The following is a 24537-nucleotide window of genomic DNA, read 5'->3' as shown; positions in this document are numbered from 1 at the left end:
TTTAAAGTTATCAAATGTGTGCAACATTTTTGTTTTCCATCAAATGGTCATGAACATGCAGTAAGATGAGCCTTAAGTTTATGAATTAAATTACTTTGAATTCCTTCCCAATATACACCAAAGAATGAAGAAAGCTTAACTGGAGGCAATATGCATAAAATTTTTTATACCAATTCACTGAATAAATTTCGAATAAAGTTAAAAGAAAGTACATTAATGTATCTTTAAAATAAATGTTCCATTTAAGAATGCATTTTTGGGGGTATATTTTTTCATTTATCTTAATGTTTTCTTTTAATTTACTTAAGAATCTAACAAAAAAGAAAAAAAATGAATTCTGTAGGGAGGTCAAGAAATTGTTAGAAACTTTGCATACTGCCTCCTATGTATGTGATTATTTTGTTAAATGAAAATTTCATATCTCCATCTATAAAAGGCACTGAATCATTTTGTTTGAAGAGAAGATTTTACATCACTTGAGTAACTGTATTACACTCTAAAGAAGATAATTGTGCTTTGAAATTAATATAAGTATCTGAAAAAAAAAGTACAAAATACACGTAACCTTTCAAAATAATTAAAACATGTTTACCAATCTTAAGCTCATTTAGGAATACACATCCATACAACGATAAATGCATTACAAAGAATAAACTGATTGCACTTAACTTTCATGCCACAAGAAAATATAAACAACATTTACCCAAACAAGAAAACAAAACAAAATTTGTACAAAATGGAGTTCAAACAACTTTCAATATCAAAGATCTATTAGCTATCACAAAATCTTATCCTCACTGTGCTGAACATGACAATGAGCAACTAAGAACAAAAAATATATAAACAACAAAAAAAATATCGAGCACCAATGACGCCCCCTCAACCCCGAAGTTGTTTCATCCTGTTTTCTTTTAATACTGAAACATACCGGTAAATCCACTTGTATCTTACCCTCCTCACATTAAAACTGGTCTCATTCAAATTCTGATATCAAACAACTTTAAACAAACGTATCAGCCATCTGCTCGTATAAACCAATCACAAGTTCACTTTGATGCTTCCCTGAGCTAAATTTGATCTCTGTATTTTGGGGGGTGTTTTTAAGGGGGCCCAACTCTTCACTCATTTGCAAAAAATGATACTTAAATAACAGAAATGTATATTATTAAAGGTAAAAGTAGCATTTTACTGCATTGTCTTTGAAAGATAAATTTCTTAATAGTCTATAAATAGACAACCTATGGCTACAAAATTATACACATGTAGAATAAATGATACAACGAAGGAGCTGTAATGATATAAGGTAGTATTGATGAGATGATGCCAGTAACTGACAAAGACACAGACAAAGCTCTCAAAGAGCCGACTGATCCTGATTAGCTAGAACCGAGGGAGAAATACGCCCCGAGTCCATAGCGATTTCACAACTGTGATGCCTTATCCTGCCCTTCTTTTGTTTCTGCTTAGCTATGGCACAATCTTCGTGACTTTTACTTTTACTTAGATTGCGATGTTTCTCCATGCTTTGGAATTCCTGCTGTGAGATGAGTGCCGTCGTAGACACCGCTTTACGTGCCGTCTCCGTCCCCTTCAGGACTGGCTTGTCACTTTCCACCTCGGGTAATGAAGCAGCTAGTGCCTTCTCAAAAGCAGAAGAATGATCGTTAAAGGTCTCTGGTGTTTTACCACATATGACTTCTTTAAATATAGGATTATTTATTGGTTCAAACACTGACTCTTCATTTAAATCCATCTCCTCTGAATTCTCATTCAAACTTTGGGAAACGATTTCATCTGTCTGAAAGTTCTGCAGGCTGACCCTATCAGAGAAGTGAACACTTTGTTGTTCTGATCCGCGATCACAGGCCAAGGAACGCTTACAGCGTCGACACTTATGCTTGTGATCATCCATGGAAGAAAGACGCACACTGCACCCTGACACCGGTGAACTTTGACCTGATTGATTGCGAGGCTTTTCGGGGACGTTCCTCTCGGAGTAGTCCTCAGGACTCTGTGTCTGTGAGGAATCTACATCAACCTGCACTTCATAAGGTGATGTCCCTATAGATGTGTTATCCTTGTCCCTAAAATGATTGTTTTAACAATATATCACATAATTGATTGACAAGTAAACTTTATAATATTTAATCCTCTACTTATTTGAAGAGGTTTATTAATTTCAGTAGCCAAAAACGAATGTAATAAATAAATATCCTCATTACATAAGATTGAACTGTTATAAAATAAAGTTACTTTCATCTGTTTTAATACAGATGCTATGCTCAGTTAGATAATCTGTTGCCGAGTCTGAATTTCTGCCTCCATACCTGTATCCAGCAATAGATCCAGCCAGAGCCTTTGTACTGGCATTGTCTCCTATAGACACAGTCCCTGACTTCTCCCCGATGCTGAAGTTAGCTGAACCACTACTAAAGCTGTTTCTCTTCTGTAGATTTGAAGACACATCTGCTTGCACTTCAAGTCTGGAATCAAGACAATAATAAAGAAATTATCATTTATAAAGATATCTGGTCACAATATCAACAGAAGTCACCTTTCACTTCACACCGTGGCTATGAGGGCCATGATGCTAGAACTTACATGTATATATTTTTTGCATTAGTCTCACTAAGCATGTTGCCTCTGTGTTCTAAAGAACATGATTAAAAATTCTTCTGTCAAACCCTCGATTCCATAATGTGTGCTCATTACTGACATAAGTTACTGTTGATTTTTTTTCATAATCAACAGACACTTAGTCAATCTCATGTCTGCTGACAATTCAAATCAGGAAATAAAGAACTCCAGTTGTTCTTAGTTTTATAAAAGAACGAAAATTCTGCATTGCATGACCATGTATTGATTTTTAGGGAGCTGGGTATAATACTCCTTTTTCGTGACAGACTTCAACAAAGCATGTCAGGATTTCTTCCAGGAAAATCATCAGAGCTGGAGCATTACCTTATAAAAGCAATTCTTTTCTTTCATTACTGTTTTACCGAATTTACATATAATGGCTTTAGGCCAAAATAAAAAATAGTCTTGTTTCCTGCTACCCGACCTACCCTATTTTTTTGCACCCGACCCTAAAGTTTTTTTTAGCTTTTAGGGAAAAAATTCAAAATTTTAGGAATTTCATGTTTCAAAAGTGAAAAAAAAAATATATATACTCAAGTTGTATTACATGAAATATATGTTTAAAATATGGACTTAGGCCATATAAAATTGAAATCTTGGTTCTCAGGCCCGCGCGCATCCGTTTTGAGGTAGCTGCATTGCCGATTTTATTGTATTTTTGATAAAATAAAAAGTTGGTATTGCGAAGACCAATCCGGGAAAAAAATTTCCGATCTCATTTGTTTCGTAGTTTAGTATTCAAATATCACTTCCGGTAGCCATTTTACAATGAGATTTTGGCTACTTCGTTTGAAAATACATTCGAGGACATTACCTACAATGTTTACACGCTGTTAAGCAATGGATAAAGCAGAAATTTTCACCAGAAATGGAAAGTATATCTGTGATTAAAAAAATTAGCTTTATATTAAAGAAAATTCGGAAATTAAAATTAAAAAAAATACCTCCCTCATCTACTTTATTGCCAATAAAATGAAAAATAAAATGCCGCCCTCCCGCATCTGTTATGGAGAAAATTGGCCTGAGAACCAGGGAATTAAATTTAGATAGCTTACATGAAATATATGTTTAAAATACATGAAATATGGACTTTCATAAAATTCCACATGAGTTGTGCATCCAAAGACATGGAATTTCATTTTAAAAGATGATATTGACCATAGCTATGACATGTTCAATTTGGTTTTGTAGTAGTTCATATCCAAAAAAATACCGTTGGAAAAAATAAAATAAAATTAAAAAATAAAATAATTTTCCTACCTACCTACCCTATTTTTTTCTGGCTGGTAGCAGGAAACAAGACTATTATTTTTTTTGGCCTTATGCATCATAATGTGTACAATAAATGCCATGTAAACGTTTCCTTCTTCTTTTATTACACTATTATAGGTAATGTTCACCTGTATTCTGACTTTATGATATATATCTCACACATGTAAATAAGACCCGCTGTTCACTATCATATGTAACTTACTTTGACTGGAAAGCACTAATGAGTGAGGCCCCCTCACATATACTGCCATTGAGACTGAGTCCTCCTATGGCCCTGGTACTGGCAGTGTCCCCCTCGTCTCGAATCACCCCTATCCTCTCCATGTGACTACCACTGGCACTCAGACTGCTTGTCATACCCAGCGAGGCATCCCCAATACTCGGCCCGATGCTAGGGTTGGCTACATTATGGCCTGTTCCAACACTCTGATTATCTACAAACAGGAATAAGAAATTTTAACAAAGTTTTCCCCAAAAATCTTTTGCAAACATTGTATTTGAGATGAGGTGTTAAAAACAAACCCATTGCTTTTAAGATTTTGTTTGTTTATTCTTCCATTCAGTGATTATTTATTTTGCTTGTATACTTAAAAAAGAAATGTTTGTATATAGTAATTAAGAATGACCATACTTATTTTCTTAAAACTGACCTAAATGTTGACCGATGGTTCCTGCTGTATCATTTTCCTCATCGAATTCAAACCTGACCCCACCCTTTCCTGAGGTTGTGACCCCACAGCCCCCACTTCTACAGAGGGAGATAGGTACCACACCATACACATAGGCCAGGAGGATAGGAACTCCTATTGCTGTAGCAAATAGAGCATACACGTATCACAATACATACGCCATAGTCAATCAAATGAAAATTTTGTATGTTCCTATTTGTTTACAAGCAAAACATATTGTTATCGATATTTTTTTACCAATTTTGAGATGAAGATGAATCACTTACCTACAGTTAGTCCTGCCACCACCGGGGCTACAATGACTGAAGCAGCCACCCCTCCAGTTATAGCCAGGTTACGCTTATGTTTAGATGTATACACCAACTCATACTTTGAATATATCTAAAAGTACAATGTCATGACAAATGAGCTTCAAAAAAAAGGAAAAAAAGATATTAATGATTTATAGAGGGAAAAAATTGTAGTATCTAACTTCACGTTTCATTTTACTATTTGCATTAATTACAATCAAAACATTTTGGAAATAATTTCTATCAACAGAACAAGCAGGATCAATTTAATTTCAATATTTCCATAACATGTTATTTTACACCCTGACACAGGGGATGACATGTTTGCTTAAGGTATTTATTTCTCACCTTTCTTCCTACCCAGACTGGAATGCCAATGATCATAGCCGGGACAGCGATTCCTGCGATTAGTGTGATCCCCACCGGAGCGCCCACCAGAGTCCCTAGCTGCCACAGAATCTTCTTCTTCCGGCTCCACGGTTTCTTACCCCAGAATGTGCAACCAGAGGGACTGCAATGGGAAAATAATACATGTATATAATTATTAATTAACAACCCAATTGTTCTGATATACATGTATGCAACCAAAAAAAAAAGAAGTACAAAAAAAAAAAGAAAGATGTATGACAATAGTTTCTTGCTAACCAAGTTTAAGAAAGTACACGCACAACTGAAAACCTAGGGTATAATTAAATTAGATGCACTTTCATGACCATCATTATTACAATGTTTTTCTTTCTTATAGATTAACTCAGAGATTATACTCAGTGTAGAGGAAACTGGTGTCAAAAACAATATGTTACATAAAAGAACTGTTCAGAGCTCAAATATTTACTTAAAAGGAAATTGATGTAGATTTATGTACTGAGTAAGAGATTCGAAAACAAGACATAAAATATAAGGTAAGGGAATACTTTGATTATTCCTGACATTTCAGAATGATAGCCGCAGTGATATTGGATGCATATTTCCTTCTCTGGTGGCAAAATAAAAATCAATATGGCAATAACGCAGAAACAAATTGAAAAGAACAGTGTGCCCGACACTGCATTTTATCAAACGTGTCTAAATCAGCCTCAGCTTACAATCCAAAATACCAAAGAGAGCTGGACACATCAACAATTCCAAACAGTCTCTTCAACAAGCCATTTCACAAATGACATGCAACTAACATGTCCCTTTAAGTCATTGGATTGTACATGTATTTCTTCACACAAAACTATCTACTCCAAGTAATACCAATAGATGTGTATTTACAATTAATACCTAAGGTAGTGTAGATCGGATATTTAGAGTTAATACCTAAGGTAGTGTAGGTTGGATATTTCCTTCATACAGAAGTTACTACTCTAACTAATACCAATAGATGTGTATTTACAATTAATACCTAAGGTAGTGTAGATCGGATATTTCCTTCATACAGAGCCAGCAGAACTCGGCACCACAGACCGGGCAGGCCATGTGATTACAGGATCCATCGTTCATCTTCATAATGAACGCCCCACACCGGGGACAGGGCTTGATGTCATCTTCTACGAACAAAACATTCACAGGTTAAAAGACAAGATATGAATAAGATAGGACATTAATAATTTTATATAACAAGGAACAGATTTTAAGCTGAGATCCACCAAATGAAAACATTTTTTCTTCTAAGAAATCTCTTACAAGTTCTTGAAAGAGTCTGCATCTTTAAATTTGACTGAAGTAATCATTAATTCTTTTATCAACATAAAAAAAACATACATGTTTAATTTCAGGAAAAATCAATAAACAGCATTTTGTAGATTTATATGGAATTTCACTTAGTATTTTTCAATAATATACTTTCAAGAGTACAATGCAATTTTTTATTCATAAAAATGTAAAAAAAAAATCTTAGCTTGTAAAAATCTTTAAAAAACATATTTTAAGATATAAAAATACATGTATATCAATGGACAGCATAAAAAGGATTAAACCGTCCCTAGGTCCACACATGCCTTTTAAAAAGGCCCTTCCATTTGTCTTTAATTAAGAGCTGGATAAAACACGAGGGACACGTACTGTTATGTAACTCCATGTCAGGACCATAAGTTGTTGTGGCAGAGCGCATGTTGGGTGACCTTTCTGCCCTGGCCGCATCACATGTCTTGTTTGGGTGCCAGTGTTGTTTACAGTGGTAACAAAAGTGTGTGTCACATTTAATGTATTTTCACATTAATCTTGGGACACCCTGCACAACCTGTGGCAATCACTGCATACCTGTCAACAAAAATAATATTAAATATTCAAATTGTTTCACCTTTTTTTTTATTTAATTCCTAGGAGCAAGAAGAAGCCCAGGGGCCACAGCGCTCACCTGAGAATTCACTAGGAAAAAGCACATATAGATCAAACTAAAGTTTACTGAGGTGATGGTGGGGGGACCAGAACCTCCCTGGGGTTCATGATTTGAACTTCAATCTAATTTAGGATGCATTCCATATAAATATCACTAATCATTTATTTGAATACTTGAAAAGAAGATTTTAAATATATTGGTTTCCCATTATATCCCTATATATAAACTTGGGTCGGCCATTTTGGCCCCACCCTAACACCAGAACCCCTGACCCTGGGACCATAAAATTTACAATTTTGGTTGAGGCACTCTTGCTCATCAGAACTATGCACTTAGTTAGTTTATTTAATACCTAGGAGCAGAGAAGAAGATTTTCAAAGAATTCATGAATTTTCACTATATAATCAATAGAGCCCCCCCTCAACACCAGAACCCTTGACCCTGGGGCCATAAAATTCACAATTTTGGTTGAAGCACTCTTGCTCATCATAACTATGCACTTAGTTAGTTTATTTAATTCCTAGGGTTCAGAGAAGAAGATTTTCAAAGAATTTTGTATATTTCACTATATAATCAACTTGAGCCCCCCATCCTACACACACCAGAACCCTTGACCCTGGGGCCATAAAATTCATAATTTTGGTAAAAGCACTCTTGCTCAACATAACTATACACATGAGTTTTTATTTAATACCCAGTGGTTCTTGAGAAGAAGATTTTTAAAGATTTTTCCTATATATTTACTATATAAAACTATAGAGCCCCGCCCTAACACCCCAACCCTACCCTGGGACCATAAAATTCACAAACTTTGAATTGACACTACCTCATTATAACTATGCACATGAGTTTTAGTTTTTCCTACCCAGTGGTTCAGAGAAGAAGATTTTTTTTAATTCATGTATTTTTCCTATATATTCAATGTAAAACTTGGGTCCCCAACACCAGAATCCTTGACCCTGGGGCCATAAAATTCAACAACTTTGAATTTAGACACTACCTGCTCATCATAATATGTACATGGTTAGTTTATTTAATACCCAGTGGCAGAGAAGATTTTTAAAGAATTTTCATGTATATTCACTATATATAATCAATAGAGCCCCATTTTAACACCAGAACCCTGACCCTGGGGCCATAAATTTCACAGTTTTGGTAAGGCACTCTTGCTCATCATAACTATGTACTTGAGTTGGTTTATTTAATACCCAGTGAGCAGAGAAGAAGATTTTCAAAGAAATAATGCATTATTCACTATATACTTACTTTAGCCCCGTCCTAGCACTAGAACCCCTGACCCCAGGGCCATGAATTTCACAATTTTGGTAGAGGACTCAATGCTGATTACAATCATGCAAACAGTTTGACTGCTTGATGTCCAGGAGTAAAGAAGAAGATTTTTAAAGATTGCATTAATTTTAGTGGTTTTGGCCCCACCCCTCAGGCCCCAGGGGGGCAGGGATCATGAAATTCACAATTTCTGTTCCCCTTTAGCCATAGATGCTTTGTGCCAAATTTGGTTGAAATTGGTGCAGTGGTTGCAGAGAAGAAGCTGAAAATGTTCAAATGTTAACACACGATGGACGACGGACGACGACGGACGAAAACGGATAGCAATAGGTCACCTGAGTTTACTCAGGTGACCTAAAAAATCAATAAACAGCATTTTGTAGATTTACATGGAATTTCACTTAGTATTTTTCAATAATATACTTTCAAGAGTACAATGCAATTTTTTATTCATAAAAATGTAAAAAAAAAAAAAATAATAATAATAATAAAAATCTTAGCTTATAAAAATCTTTTAAAAAATATTTTTTTAAGATATAAAAATACATGTATTCCAATGGACAGCATAAAAAGGATTAGACCGTGGTCTTAGATGCCTGTAGAAGGCCCTTCCATTTGTCTTTAATTAAGAGCTGGATAAAACACGAGGGACACGTACTGTTATGTAACTCCATGTCAGGACCATAAGTTGTTGTGGCAGAGCGCATGTTGGGTGACCTTTCTGCCCTGGCCGCATCACATGTCTTGTTTGGGTGCCAGTGTTGTTTACAGTGGTAACAAAAGTGTGTGTCACATCCTGGCCTCTCACATTTAATCTTGGGACACCCTGCACAACCTGTGGCAATCACTGCATACCTGTCAACAAAAATAATATTAAATATTCAAATTGTTTCATCTTTCATTTTTAGAGGGGATTTCAAGTTTTAAAAGTTGAAAATATCACCAAAGTCATGTGCATTCTTTTGCCTGTGATGTTATATTTGTACATCATAACGTCTTTTTACTAAACCTTTCCCTTTGGCATTTAATGCAGGATCATTAATAAGGATTATACTAGTGACGAACAGAAAAATACAGTAATGACGTGACACAAAACACATGTAGCATAAAAGAGATTTAAACTAAAAATAGATGTTATGAACAACATCAGATTCACTGTAAAAATGGGGAGTGTATTGATCTACATGTTTAACAACTAAGATCTTCAAGTCACACCTGCTACGAAATCACTAAATGTCGACCTTAAATTATTGCGGTCCCTAATCCAGAATTTCTTGTTGCCACAAAAAAAATTCTCTCTCTGCATGGTGAAAACATTTAGTGAATAATACGGTTAAATTATGGAACTAGAGGTACTGTATACAATCATTGACTTTTGATGAGGTCTACTCGTGACTATACAGACCTGGTCAGGTATTGGTTGACCGAGGCCGGAGGCCGAGGTTAACCAATTCCTGACCAGGGTCTACCCGTGATTATACAGACCTGGTCAGGTATTGGTTTCCGAGGCCGGAGGCCGAGGTTAACCAATCCCTGACCAAATCTGTATAGTCACGAGTAGACCAATTCAAAAGTCAATAACGGTTTTATTAAATGATCAGGAATTTTACAACACTTTTGACACTTTCAATCTTGTCTCCATCAAATATAAACACCTATAATATAATTGTCATGACTTATCTAATTAACAACTAGTAGTTAAAAATTGAAAAACAATATTATTAAACAATGAATACTAAACCATTTACTTTCAAAAGCATTTAATCTCCTTGGTACTGGCATCTGACATGTTTACATTCACACCGACACATGCTTTGAAACACGCAATCTGATTGGTCAAAAAACCTGTCAGCAAATCTATGGTTGGTCAAGAGGGAAAACCCGAATAAACCTCAAATGAGGTGAACTCACTCTGTGGTACATCTCTGGAAAAGGCGTCTAGACCAATTAGAGAGCACCAAAATTCCTAATCATTTAATAATGAGCAGGGTTGCCCTACCGTGGACACCCAATGGAAAAGAAATAGAGGCTGGCCAGAGGAAAGCTGGAAAAGTACTGTCCTCAAAGACCTAAACAGTAGGGGTTTGACCATGAGGACAGCACCTTGAGTAGCTGCAGTCCCAGGGAGATTGAAATCCTTTGTAGTGGCCTCGAGCACCGACAGTGAGGAGAAGCAGAGAGGGTTGAGTAAAATTATAATCTAAAAACCATTTTTTACAATGTATGATTTCTGACCTTTAACTTTTGACCTTGAAATCGACATGCCATAAGGAGACTAGGAGCTGTGATATGAACTTTCATTGCCAAAGCTCAAAGACCTATTTATAAAATTGTCCACCAATGAATTTGTTTCATATATGTCTCCAAGAACCCATACCAACCCAAAATTGAAAATATTCCCTGCTTTCAGTAAAACTAAAGAATTGTTTCATATTGTATAAGCCTGTATCTGTATATATGACAATTGTTTCTTTTTTATGATCATGATGATACAAACCAGAAGTCTCTGTCAAGACTGAAGCTCTACTGGTTTGTACTTATAGCAAAGGAAGAGAAAAGTACTTAAGCAGTTGGAAATTGAAACTTTTCAACAGCAATAAATAGAATAATGATCCTTGATTAAGTCTCTTTATATTCTTAGTGCAGTCTACTTGCATGCCACATTTATATTATAATCAGACTAAAATTGTATTTGGAGTAGCATTTTGAAAGAATTTCACCGAAATTTCTATTTTTAATAACCACGGCAACACCGTTCATCGAAATCAAAAACCGATACACAAAATTATGTATCTTATTGTAGTCTACTTGTGTGCCAAGTTATATTGAAATCAGACTAAAACTGTAGAAGGAGTAGCATTTTGAAAGAATTTCACCGAAATTTCTATTTTTAGTAACCACGGCAACACCGTTCATTGAAATCAAAAACCGATATACAGAATTATGTATCTTATTGTAGTCTACTTGTGTGCCAAGTTATACTAAAATCAGACTAAAACTGTAGAAGGAGTAGCATTTTGAAAGAATTTCACAGAAATTTCTATTTTTAGTAACCACGGCAATACCGTTCATCGAAATCAAAAACCGATACACAGAATTATGTATCTTATTGTAGTCTACTTGTGTGCCAAGTTATATTGAAATCAGACTAAATCTGTAGAAGGAGTAGCATTTTGAAAGAATTTCACAGAAATTTCTATTTTTAGTAACCACGGCAACAGCGTTCATTGAAATCAAAAACTGATACAGAGAATTGTGTATCTTCGTGTAGTCTACTTGTGTGCCAAGTTATATTGAAATCAGATTAAAACTGTAGGAGGAGTAGCATTTTGAAAGAATTTAACAGAAATTTCTATTTTTAGTAACCACGGCAACACCGTTCATCAAAATCAAAAACCGATATATAGAATTATGTATCTTAGTGTAGTCTACTTGTGTGCCAAGTTATACTGAAACCAGACCAAAACTGTAGGAGGAGTAGCATTTTGAAAAATTGTTTACAGACAGACAGACGGACAGACAGACAGCTAGACAGACAGACGGACGGACGACGGACGCATTACTATCGCATAAGCTCTTCTGGTCTCTGACCAGTAGAGCTAAAAATGAACTTTTCTCTAGAAAACAAAAATGTCCCATGGCCAAAACATTTAGCAGAACATTATTTTTTTCCTCTAGTAAATGACCTATAATATCATCTGGGATTAACTATTCAAATAATATCCAGGGCTACAAATCTGATTTTTCTATATAAATGAGTATTCACACAGGGATCAGATGAAAGGATACATATAGGAATTGATCCATCAAGCCACTTTGATTTGTGGACATCAGACTGACAATTGATATAGCCAATTTTTATAATCTAAGTGATTGGAATGATAAATAAATGATTTCTTTTTCTGACAAACCATTTAGAGGCCATTATATCTAGTGCTCATGGCATATTTCTTGCATGCACTTTGTTAATAACAAATTTCTTTTTTTTTTTTTTTACATTACATGAAGCGATGAACTCAGCCTTATACACATCAATGACCTCTTGCTACAAATCATATCTCATCACAATGGTTTTAGTCATTCCAGTGTAGAAATTTATTTAAATATGAAATAGTTTAATAAACCTCAGACTACATCAAACAACAGTCAAATTAGTAAATATACAAGACTGGTTCTTACCCACAGTCTGGGGCTGGACACCAGCGAGTGTCGGGATCCGAGACCAGGACTCGCCGGACCATGAAATCCTCATATTTATCCATCAGGCCCTGGTTCGGGAGGATGTTTTGTATGTCGTTAGGGTGGTACTTCTCCGTGCACTCCGGACAGGATATGTTGATCCGACTCTCCGTGATTTCTATTTTTAGATATGTCTGCAGACAGGTGCTACAGGACCGATGGTGGCATGTCATGATTTCTGGGAAATCTTCAACCGGTCGCTCTATCAAACACAGGGGGCACTCCCTCATTCCCGACGCCGAACTCTTCACCGGCACATGCTCAGTCTCCGGTACAGTCTGGTTCATGATGTGAACCGGATGGGCTGGCTCTCTTTCTGAGGAAGCTGGACTTAAGCTCATCTCAGATTTACCAGAGTCCGAGTCTAAACTGATCCTGGACTTGGATTTACCAGTCCTAACTCCAGGATAAAACAGTCGTCTGAGAGAAAACCGACTGAGTCTCCGGCGCTCCGAACCCCGGGAATTACCGGACGAAACCGACATGGCTGACACTGCATGTACTCCTTCTGAATCTCTCTTTTTCATTTCAATGGATATTATTTCCTGTAATAATAATAAACATTATGAAACACAGTGCATAATATCCCATCACATAATTCATATTGAAAGAAATTCTCATTTCCTGTAATTGGTACACCTCTGGCACTTAATGAGAGGCAATCCATGTTCACGTACAATCACTTATAATCTCTAAAATCCCCTCCTTAGAAATGATGTCTGTTAATTAAAAATGGCTAGCATATTACGATGAACAAACTGCTTTAAATTTATCACATGAACATGATGAATGTAATCAAATGGTGAAAACAAATATCACTGCCTCTACACACTTCAATATGCAGAATTTCAACAATTGAAGTAATGGCTTAACCCCTGGTACAATAATTGTAACTTTGTATCCAGTATTCCAGGAACTGAAATAGGCAGCTTAATCATGTTAATGTGAATGTGGTTAAAGTGTTACGCACAACACAAAGGAAAATCCCAAATATACATCTTTATCTTAAACAGGATATTGAGAACGAAAAAGCACTTATACTATAAATTTAGGATAAAAAAAACAACCAAGTCACTGGGACCTGAAATTTTACTTCCTTAAAACCAAGATTCTTTACATTCATTTATCGTACATGTAACAGAAACATAAGGAAAAGTCTTGTTTATTAAAACATCCTTACAACATGTACAAGTATATGAGTTTTCTTTATAAGTGAGTTCTTAGTAACTTCTAACTGGGTTTTTTTTGTTCCAGATGACGTACTTCACCACTTCTGATATGTACATAAGTGTGGATGTTCCCTTAAAAAAATTATTGTGATATATTGCAATGTATGATGGAATTTGACAATAAATATATAACTGTGATATATTCCATCGCTGTCCATTTCTCAAAAAAAGTTTTAGTAGACTGGTTAGATGGTTAGACATGTACACTTCATTCCTTGTTTGGCTATACTCAAATATTAAAATAATTTTTTTCTTAACAATTATCACACTAAAGAAATCTGGTTGGACTAAAACCTATCAAGTAAGTTAACATAATTAGCTCCTTTTCCCATCTGCTAATCCCAGGATAATATTTTAATATTTCCTGCTTTAGGGTACATAAAAACAATTCCACTCAGATGATCACAAACATAATATACACTTATTTTTACTACTTGTTTTTCATATTCACTTCTGTAAAGTTCTGTCTTATTTTTCTGTATTTATCTTCTATTTATAATTAATTTCTTTATTTTGCAATGTATAAATAGAAACACCAGGATGCTTAACTCATGAGACATGTTGTTTCAAAATTGTTACATAAACATGATAAAGTAATAAAAAAAATTTCCAAAGGAATTTCAAACATGTAGTCTAAATTTTAAGCATGTTGTGTATTTGTGAATGAATCTGGAAAATCTTGGCAATTTATTTTCAATATGGAAGCATAAATAGAAAATGTCCATCCTAAACAAACTGGATTGTTAAAAGCTCTACCTCAGCATGACTTGTAATTAGCCATACGCCAAATAAGCTTTCCTATTTCCTAGAAATTATGAATTTCAATTTTTCACTTTGTGGTAAATTTTACTGCATGAAGTTTTTTTATAAAAAAATAAACACTTGTGATGAATAAAATTGATAATTTTGTTCATTTCATTTAGATTTCAAACCTGACCATGTTTGTTTTACATGAATTTTGATCAAGATAAGTCTGTGGAGTTTTTGTGCATTCAAAAATTGAACACATACTGTTCACTTTTTGGGAGAATGGAAGCTAGGGTTTTGCAATTGGGAATGGGTCCCATATTCTTTCCTATACAGGGCAGGGGAAAATCCCTGAGATTTCTTTTTGGTGAAGTATTCAACAGCCTTCCAGTTCCAATATCCCTCTACTGACACATATCCATCATAAACTTTTAAAAGTCTGCAAAGTATGCAAAATATGTTTCATTTGATAAAATGAGAGAAAATTCTCCTTTGTTCTTCTTGGACATTATTTTTCCCAACTGAACCAGTATTGGACCCTTTCCCAATGGATGAAAAAAAAATTGCTGCATCATATTAGCATGAGTTGCTCCATGTTTATTTCTACAAGGGAGTATACACAAAAATGGTATTCAAATCAATTAAGGACATAATTAAAATATTCTTAGATTCTCATCCCCGTATGCCCTGATTTTTTATACCCCACCTCAGTTTTTTCCCCGTTTTTTTTTTTCTTTGTCTGAATTCTGATCGAGATCTTTATTCCACTACCATTCAACTTTCGTTTCAAATCCCGCCAATGTCGGTTTAATTTTACAGCTGAAAAGATGGTAATTGCTATAATACTGTAGAAGTACTTTTTTCCGCGAGGTCATAATTCCGCGGAATCGCCAATGTCGGTTTAATTTTACATTTATATTAAGTACGCTTGCAAATTTCCGAAAAGATGGTAATTGCTATAATATATATTAAACAAGGGTCATTGGTTCTTAAGAAAGCTGATGATGTGTAGTGAGATAAATGGACCTCTGTTATGACTTTTATTCAGGTATAATAGATCAGTCTGCACCGATTGACCAGGTCGATAAAAATTCTGCAAAATGGAAAAAAATATATAAACCTGCCCGCCTTGATTATTTAAAAAAAATTGGATGAGAGTCTGGGAATTTTTTTTATTATGGCCTAATGAATTTCACAACAGGCTCACTAGAAAAACACAGCAAATATAAATATTGTGAATTGTGGCACTATTGTTAACTGAAATATAAAAGGAAATTCTGCTATAGCTTAGATTAATATTTTATCTTCTTATTTGTTTCACAAGAGGCATTGGCACACTATTTTGTCCATGTTCGTTACACTGAAAACTGATTTTACTGATACGTTTATTCTTTAATGTTTTCCACTGGAACATCTTTTAAATGTCCATCTTCCTTACAAGAATCCATTAAAATGATAGTGCATGTAAACATACACTGCACATTGTCTGAATTATCAAAATAGATATTTTTTATAATAAACAGGTTGGGCACACACCGCCAAATGGTCATTTAACCCCCGTTTGATGATCAATCGTCCATATCGGCGTCTTTTTCACCTACCAATGGCGGCCTTTTTTATTCAAATCCAATTTTTAGTAAAATAAAGCAAAAGTGCATTTACTTAGGCACTGGAGAATTTTTATAAAGAATAAAGCCATTGCATACGAAATAAACGAAATAAAAGCGAATTCTTACCCTTCCTCTTATTTTACTTATTGAAAATTAACACTAATGGGTCTCCGTAGTTAATTCAGTCTTTTGACCCAAGTTCGGAAAAAATTGTATTAGATTTTAATTTTATTATTAATTTTAATTGGTTTAGATAATTGATCGGTTGCCCAGATGACAAAAATATGAAGTGATAAACACGATCGATAGGTGCAACTACACGCCAGATGGAGGGAATTTTTCTTTTTAAGTTAAAACACAGAAACGTTACACTTGACGTTTACATAGGTGACGATTTTGTCCAATATTTGAACCACTGCGCAAAAAAGTCAGCGTTGAGATTCTGATTTTTTTTGTTCTGTGAGTTCCCCGTGAGTTGAAATTATGCGCCATTTCACGTCATTCCAGAGAACTGAACAAAACGATTTTTCTCTCCCATTTGGTAGGTAATAGCGAGCGCAGCGAGGCGGCGCAAAGCGCCGCTCATATAGCGAGCTCAATAGACTAACGTGTACGAAGGGAGGAAATTCGGGTTGAAATCTGCACATTGTTCCAAGAAATTTTTATCTCACCGCGTGAAAAAATTCCAAACTCCCAATAATCCTTTGCGGTGCATAGCAACATGGTGGCTAAAACATAGCAACAACTTAGGCCAAAATAAACCAGAAGTCTCTGTCGAGACTGAAGCTCTACTGGTTTGTACTTATAGCAAAGGAAGAGAAAAGTTTTTTAAATAAGATGATTCAAATATTTTTTTTAGTTAACCAATAAAAAGAATAATGATTTCATCAAGTCTCTTTATGTTCTTAGCATAGTCTACTTGCATGCCACATTATATTAAAATCAGACCAAAACTGTAGGAGGAGTAGCTTTTTGAGATTTTTTAACAGAAATTTCTATTTTTAGTTACCATGGCAACACCGTTCATCGAAACAATTCCGATATAAAATTACCATATCTTAGTGTAGTCTACTTGTGTGCCAAGTTATATTGAAATCTGACCTAAACTGTAGGAGGAGTAGCATTTTGAAAGAATTTCACAGAAATTTCAATTTTTAGTAACAAGGCAACACCGTTAATCGAAATCAAAAACCAATACACAAAATTATGTATCTTAGTGTAGTCTACTTGTGTGCCAAGTTATATTGAAATCAGACCAAAACTGTAGGAGGAGTAGCATTTTGAAAGAATAATTCATAGAAATTTCTATTTTTAGCAACAACGACAACACCGTTCTTGTATATAGCAAAAATTGATAAACAGTTTGGTTCAATTAAATAGTGTAGTCATACTTGTGTGCTAATTATATTGAAATCAGGATTCAAAAATGTAGAAGTGTATTTTTCTGTATTAGGCCCTTGAAGATTTGAATTTCACAGAAATTTCTATTTTTAGTAACCACGGCAACACCGTTCATCGAAATCAAAAACCGATAAAGAGAATTATGTATCTTAGTGTAGTCTACTTATGTGCCAAGTTATACTGAAATTAGACCAAAACTGTAGGAGAAGTAGCATTTTGAAAGAATTTCACAGAAATTTCTATTTTTGAATAATACAGTATTTCGGTGCAACACCTGTTTCAAAATCAAAAACCGATACACAGATAACAGGTAATCAACAAGGTGTCAACTGTGCTTGTGTGCCAAGTTATATTGAAATCAGAACCAAAACAGTGTATTTTAGGAGTAGCATTTTGAAAGATTGTTTACAAATACACACGACACTGGATACAAACGGACGAACTGGAGCAGTTACATCGCATAAGCAAACTTTGACAATATACATATAAACCGTTTACAAAAGGTGTTCAAGTTTTGGAATTTTGCATTCCTCATTAAATTATAATCTACTTAATGGAAAAGACACTGCCAAAATCCAACATAAAAAATGTGCCCAAGTGAAAAGATTTTTTAAATAAGATGATTCAAATATTTTTTTTAGTTAACCAAGTTTGATAAAATACAATTTCATCAAAATCAGTTTTTATCAGAACGGCCGACATTGTTCCACTGCGATTTTGAAGCATTTGTTGGAAATAAAATTACGTCCAGATGTGATTACAGGGCATTAGCTCTTCATAAAACAATGACGATTTTATGTACGTATGTTAACTTTGTGTATCACTTCTTCGACATATCTTCACTTTTAAACATATTAAATAATTTTGAATAAAATTGCCTTTTATTTTAAATGATTTGTATTTGTGCTTTTCTTTAAGTTGATAGAGAAGAAAACACTTTTTGAAGTAGTAATAATATATGATTTAATTAAGGTAGTAGATTGATAACAACAAAAAACAAACATGTCTTTGAATTTAAGGTACGTATTTACATGGTAAGGCCCGCCTCATGAGTAGATGAAGGGCCCACCTAGTGAACACATCATTCAATTTCACTGCATTTTATTTGAGTTTTGATCTAATAACCAGTTTATCTATGCCATCATGGAACCATAGGAGTTGTATTAAAACCTGCGACTTAAAATTAGCCTGATAAATATAACTCAGATGGCCTTTCTATGCCTTTATTTAGTTATTGTAAACTTCGTGACTATGAATTTTATATAGATTTTTATCATGTGTAGATTCGATTATATAATCAATTAAATATTGTTAATTAACATTTATTCATTAAAATTTTGACAGCACGAGTAGAATTGCATGACATGTGACCACGAACTTCAATTTACATTTATTGGCATACAACTTTTTACACAATTTACAAATAACCGTGTCCATCTGTAAATTATTTTTGCATGGAGGGCCATTTCCCTTTTTCCGAAAGCCAAAAAAAACTCCAAACTTTAGATCGTGTTGCAGCACACTTTAGCTATAAGCAGGCGGGAACCTCTTCACCATGCACATTCCCCATTTTGTTTACCGCCGAGGTTTTCATGACGTCCCTTTTGAATTTAAAAGTTAAACCTTCAAAAATACGGCTTCTCTATAGCGATTTATCGATGAAATATTTACAATCGATTGTCGCCTTAACTCCTTTAAACGAAAAGGCTCTATCGTAACTCACTATCAAATACCATGGCCCTCAAAAAAGTACATTGATTGTCTACAAGCACTGGAGGCTGATGGAAGGTTTGAAAAAATATACTCGGATGCCAGGTTTTTGCGTATTTGAGAATCTTGTCTTTTTTATTCGAGTTATATAAATGTAGTCTGGTGTAAGATGGTTCACAAGTTCACTTGAATAACAGTTGTGAATTAATTAATCATGGATTTTGCATTAAAACGGCATATGTATGATACTTAGCATTTTGTTTACAAATCGCTTTCTTTTGTACTTTTCCATTTTCAAAGGTAATTTTCCATTTAATTTTATGATATATTTTCAAAGCTGCTGTCAGAAAAATAAAATTGTTTACCTACCTACCGACCCAACTTGAGAATTAAGGGTCGGGTTAGGGGAAACAAAGATATTTTTAATTCCGGCCTTACTTGAAAAAAATTAGAAACAACGATTTAATGCAATATCCATGCCACAAAACTATAGTTTGCGTTCTAAGTCAACAGGACTTTTTATATGACGTCATACTTTCGTCACTTAACGGCTCGGGTATTTCCGATTTTGTCGGAAACTTCCGAAAAGTCCCGACGCCTGAGAAGTGATTCCTTTTTATTCTTTTCTTTTTTTCATGAACTGAGGGTAGGCAGTGCAAGTAAAAGCTGTGAAAAGGTTTTTGACAGTAAATAACTGCGCTCGCCCCAACGGTCACACCGTAAAACATATTAAAGACGCTGATATGGGCGATTGACCACCAAACGGGGTTAAATGACCATTTGGTGGTGTGTGCCCAACCTGATAAAACCTCTCTTTGCATGTAAATACAGATAACAGACCAACTCAGATGCTTACATAAGTTACAATCTTTCTCAGGAATTTAAGTCCATAAATGGAACGAAACGATGTAACTACTAACTTTGTAAGGCCTATAATTCCAAAACATTGAAATACAAAATTACCCTGGAAAAATGTTTTTTTTTTTTATTTATAGCGTCATAAACATTAAAATAATAACCCACTTTTCAAACCAAGAATTTGTGATCAATTAATTATTTTCACATCAAAGTGTTTTTCTAATCATGAAAATCTAAAAATAAACACCGCTCACATATTCAATAAAATCTTACTTACCTAAATCTTAAGATTAAAAAATATATATGTTCTTCTTAACTATATATGTGGGGCTTATTCCTTGTCTTTTGTTGAGATATTCTTTTGAATATCTCCATTTTCTCAAATCTTTTTCGCAACCGTTGATGACAGTTAAAACAAGATGGCTACACCCTGCCGGAAGTGCATATTTAATAATTGTTAAATTTTTCACACAGGTTTTTCAATGAATGAAAGGGAGGAAGTTGGTTTTGTAAATTGATATTAATAAATTATTTATGTGGGAATCTGAAAAACTTAAAAAATAACACGAGAGTCCTAATGCAGAAGAGAACTAGTTTAGCTTTGCTAGTCCCCATAATTTGGCGGATCTAAATTTATTTATGATCCAAGGGGCGTCTCACGAAAATGAATCGATGAGTCTTATTATACTACGTGCTCATCTATTCAAAGTTGAAACGATAAAAACAGCTAGGTAATAGATAAAGATGTTTTAATGACACCATTTGAACAAGAAGTCCTATTGGCTATTTCTGTAATGTCATTGTTTTATGGTGGTGGTGGTGAGGGGATCCAAATTCACCGCAAAGAAAATTTGCAAATAAACTGTTAACTCTGATAAAACTAAAGCAATGATTTTCTCAAATAAGAAAATTGACACAACTCAATATTGTTTTTATTATAATCATTCAATAGCAGTGGCGTAGCTAGCAAAATATTTTCTGTATTCAAAAAGGCAAGGGGTCATGAATATAAATTTTATACATCAGAAAAATACCTTAAAATAGTTTAATTTTTACAATCGTATTTCTACTAAATCTTAATAAAAATTGCCGAGTTTTGATAATACTTATAATTCCCCAATTTCTCTTTTTAAGAAGTTTTCTTGTTATCATGAAATAAGACAATGCATTTTTCAACAGTGAAAATCTTGCATATGTGTGAAGTTCCGAAATCTCAAAACCTTGATTTTGTGAAGATGATATAATTGATATTTTGATTTTTTTTTTCATATTATTGATATTTTCACAATTATTTTTTCCCCATGCAGTGTGAAAATAACAATCAAAATGCACAGTATTACATGAAAGAAAATGTCAGCTTTAATTTGATCAATTTCAAATGATAGTTTTCCAGTTTACTTAACATTCAAAATACACCCTCTTATTAAAATGTATATACATTTTTCCATTGTGTAGAAACTTTAAGATCATATTACTGCAAAACTATTTTTAGATTTACTGACGAAAGAAAATTAGTTATGGACTTGTGCAAGAAAACCTTGGAAAATTTCATATACAATAAATTCAATGTTTTAGTAGTTGCTATAAAATTTATTTCACAAGTAAGATTTTTGTTAATCATTTTTGCAAAATGAATTCTATATAACTGTATATCAACACAAAAACCTGAATATTCTTCAATTGTTACATTTTCGAGATTGTTATGAAATTATAGTACTAGTACAACGCAGTTAACAATGTTTTGGAGATTATTAGGGGAATAAATTCGTAAACAACATACTAGATTGAATTATTATTTACTTTAAATTTGCTTTGAATTGACACAATAAAAAAATTGTCCTTGAAATGCTTAAATCATTTTATAAAACGATATGTACACTGTATATCAAGGATCTGAAATTGAAGCTGAATATATATTCCATTATATTTAGGACGTAGGAATATAAAGAAAAATCTATATATTTTATTGTAACCTGTTTTATATTAGTCTTTTATTGAACTTTCGACATTTTTTTTTTCTTATTTAGCTTTTTATTATTATTTTTTTATTTTTGGTGAAAAATCTGTGTATTCATTTGCGTTTTTGCGTAAAGGGCGCTACGCCACTGAATAGTTCATCTTGAACATGAATATAAATATCTGGGAATTATTTTTACTTATAATGGTAAGCTTAAGTATGCAGCTGAACAATTAGCTGAACGTGCAAGAAAAGCTTTTATGCAATGAAACGCTCTTTACCTTTTCATAATAACTTATCTGTAAAAACTCTTTTAAAATTATATACTTCACTTATTGAACCTATCATTTTGTATGGTTCTGATATGGATTTCAACTTTAATATTAATATAAACAATTGTGATCAATTACCTTTTGAAAAGATACAGCATTTGATATTTAAAGATATTTTGGGTGTACAACTTCAAATTTAGCCATTAAATATGAGCTAGGAACAGTCCCTATTTGTTGCAAAGCTATCATCTCAATGTTTAAATACTATAAGAGACTAAAAAATGTTCAGAATAAAAATGGCACTAGAAATCAAATTCTTATTGCTGCTTCCTTAGAAGATGACAACCTATATAGTAATGGTGTAAAGGATAATTGGCAAAGTCAGATTGATAAATTAAAAAAGAAACTTAACCTTCCATCATTAGATATAACTGATAACACATTCAGCAGCTGCTTGAAGAATTTTTACATAAAAAATGTAAATTTGCAACTTCAGAACATTGAATTCTACAAATGTGGTAAATTATTATTTTTCAGTCAAATTAGAAAGAATTATGAATTACAAGACTACTTAAAATATCCAATAAATAAAGCAATACGTTCTAAATTAACAAAACTGAGAATTTCTGCACATCCATTAGAAATTGAAGTAGGCAGATATTCAAAGCCTTGTATCCCAAAAGAATCGCGTTTTTGTCACTATTGTAAAACTGTTGTAGAAAGTGAAATACATTTCATATATGACTGTCCCTTATATACAGATTTACGAAAAAAGTACTGTCCTTTGAACATCTGTAATTTAAACGATAACATATTGAAAGAAAATCATTGTAAATTATTTTGTAATCCTGACAATGCAGTTCATTCTAGAAGGCTATGTGAATTTTTATATGAATGTTTTGAATTGCGTTCCAAAAATAAAGCGCAATTATAATTTATATATTTAATGCATTTACTAGCTCATCACTGTCCATACTATACTGCTTGCGTAATGATTATGTTTAAACTTCAAGTTGTAATACTCTGCATAGTTGACTTCACTGATCCATACACTTACATGTATGTATGTATTTTATTATTTGTCTTTTATATGTAACATGGTTGTATGCCAACATGTTTGGTGAATCAATAAAGAAATTGAAATTGAAATAAAACTTTAGAATTTGGTAAAAAGATTTGAAAGGGGATTTGGACCCTTAAAGTATCCAGCTGGTCAATCGCAAGCGGCATATATATAATTTTCCTAGCTGGGGGTTGATAACTTGGGGGGGGGGGGGGGGTATATAAAAAGTATTTTTTTAAATGTAGAAACTGTTATACATAGCATTGCCAGACTGTTGTTGTATCTTATACTTTTAAAAAACGTATTAAATACTGTTTGACTTATTTTATATTTTAAGTGGTTCTAACTTTTATCAATTTAGCTTTTCATTACCATGAAAAAATATAAAACATTAAAAAAAAATAATGAATGGCCTAAAATTAATATTCAAAGACTATTTCTTAATCTTCATGATAAAGCAAAGACATAGATTATTTGAAGGGTTTAATATAAAATTCATGAATACCAACTTGGGGTCCATTAGGGCATACAGGTAAAGAGTAAATCTTATCTTTTAAAAAAGGCGAGGTTTCATTCTTAATGTAATCTTTAGAGCATGAAAATACGGATACCTGACTTAGGTAGGGGAATATCATTTTTATTAAAAGAAAAAAATAGATAGGGTAGGGGTATATTTTTTTTATTAAAATAGAAATAAGTAACGTCAGGTGCCTATAGGTGCACGAAACAAAAAGAAATAATTTTTTTTTAATTTTCAAAAATACCTAATCACAACTCTTGTGATATTTGACAACAAATGCAAACAAACTGAAGAAAGCTACGCCACTGAATTTTTATTTATAGACCACAAATAGGACTTCTCCATAAAATATTTCTTGATCCAAGGGAATTTAAATGGCGTCGGGATCGGTATTTCAATATAGGTGGCGCTTGAAAGCTGCCATATATTA

The 24537-nt window shown here is 33.6% G+C and overlaps 1 protein-coding gene across 1 annotated transcript; it reads right to left on the bottom strand.

Moving 5' to 3' along the window:
• Window positions 1-6: 6 nt before the first annotated feature.
• Window positions 7-20733, bottom strand: LOC134257105 (E3 ubiquitin-protein ligase RNF19B-like). Its single transcript, XM_062739747.1, has 11 exons — window positions 20573-20733; window positions 12681-13285; window positions 9083-9356; window positions 6935-7070; window positions 6276-6420; window positions 5237-5399; window positions 4865-4979; window positions 4560-4718; window positions 4112-4343; window positions 2328-2483; window positions 7-2084 (listed from the first exon to the last, which is right to left on the bottom strand). The coding sequence occupies exons 2-11, from the start codon at window positions 13265-13267 to the stop codon at window positions 1355-1357; spliced, it is 2697 nt and encodes an 898-aa protein (XP_062595731.1). The 5' UTR covers window positions 13268-13285; window positions 20573-20733; the 3' UTR covers window positions 7-1354.
• Window positions 20734-24537: the final 3804 nt, after the last annotated feature.

This window comes from Saccostrea cucullata, unplaced genomic scaffold, assembly GCF_032062105.1.
Source record: "Saccostrea cucullata isolate Sc308-1 unplaced genomic scaffold, CSIRO_AGI_Scuc_v1 ctg14, whole genome shotgun sequence".
Taxonomy (NCBI): Eukaryota; Metazoa; Mollusca; class Bivalvia; order Ostreida; family Ostreidae; genus Saccostrea; species Saccostrea cuccullata.
The sequence above is the reverse complement of the archived record's forward strand: the minus strand, read 5'-3'. Positions and strand labels throughout refer to the sequence as shown.

What these genes read in the sequence shown, in the direction of transcription:
- LOC134257105 (XM_062739747.1), bottom strand. Translation starts at nt 13,267, where the DNA reads ATGAAAAAGAGAGATTCAGAAGGAGTACATGCAGTGTCAGCCATGTCG. An exon ending in TGTCCAGCCCCAGACTGTGG is followed by an intron (nt 9,357 to 12,680) that starts GTAAGAACCAGT and finishes TTTTGTTGACAG; the next exon opens with GTATGCAGTGATTGCCACAG. An exon ending in GGTGGCAGGACTAACTGTAG is followed by an intron (nt 4,719 to 4,864) that starts GTAAGTGATTCA and finishes TATTTGCTACAG; the next exon opens with CAATAGGAGTTCCTATCCTC.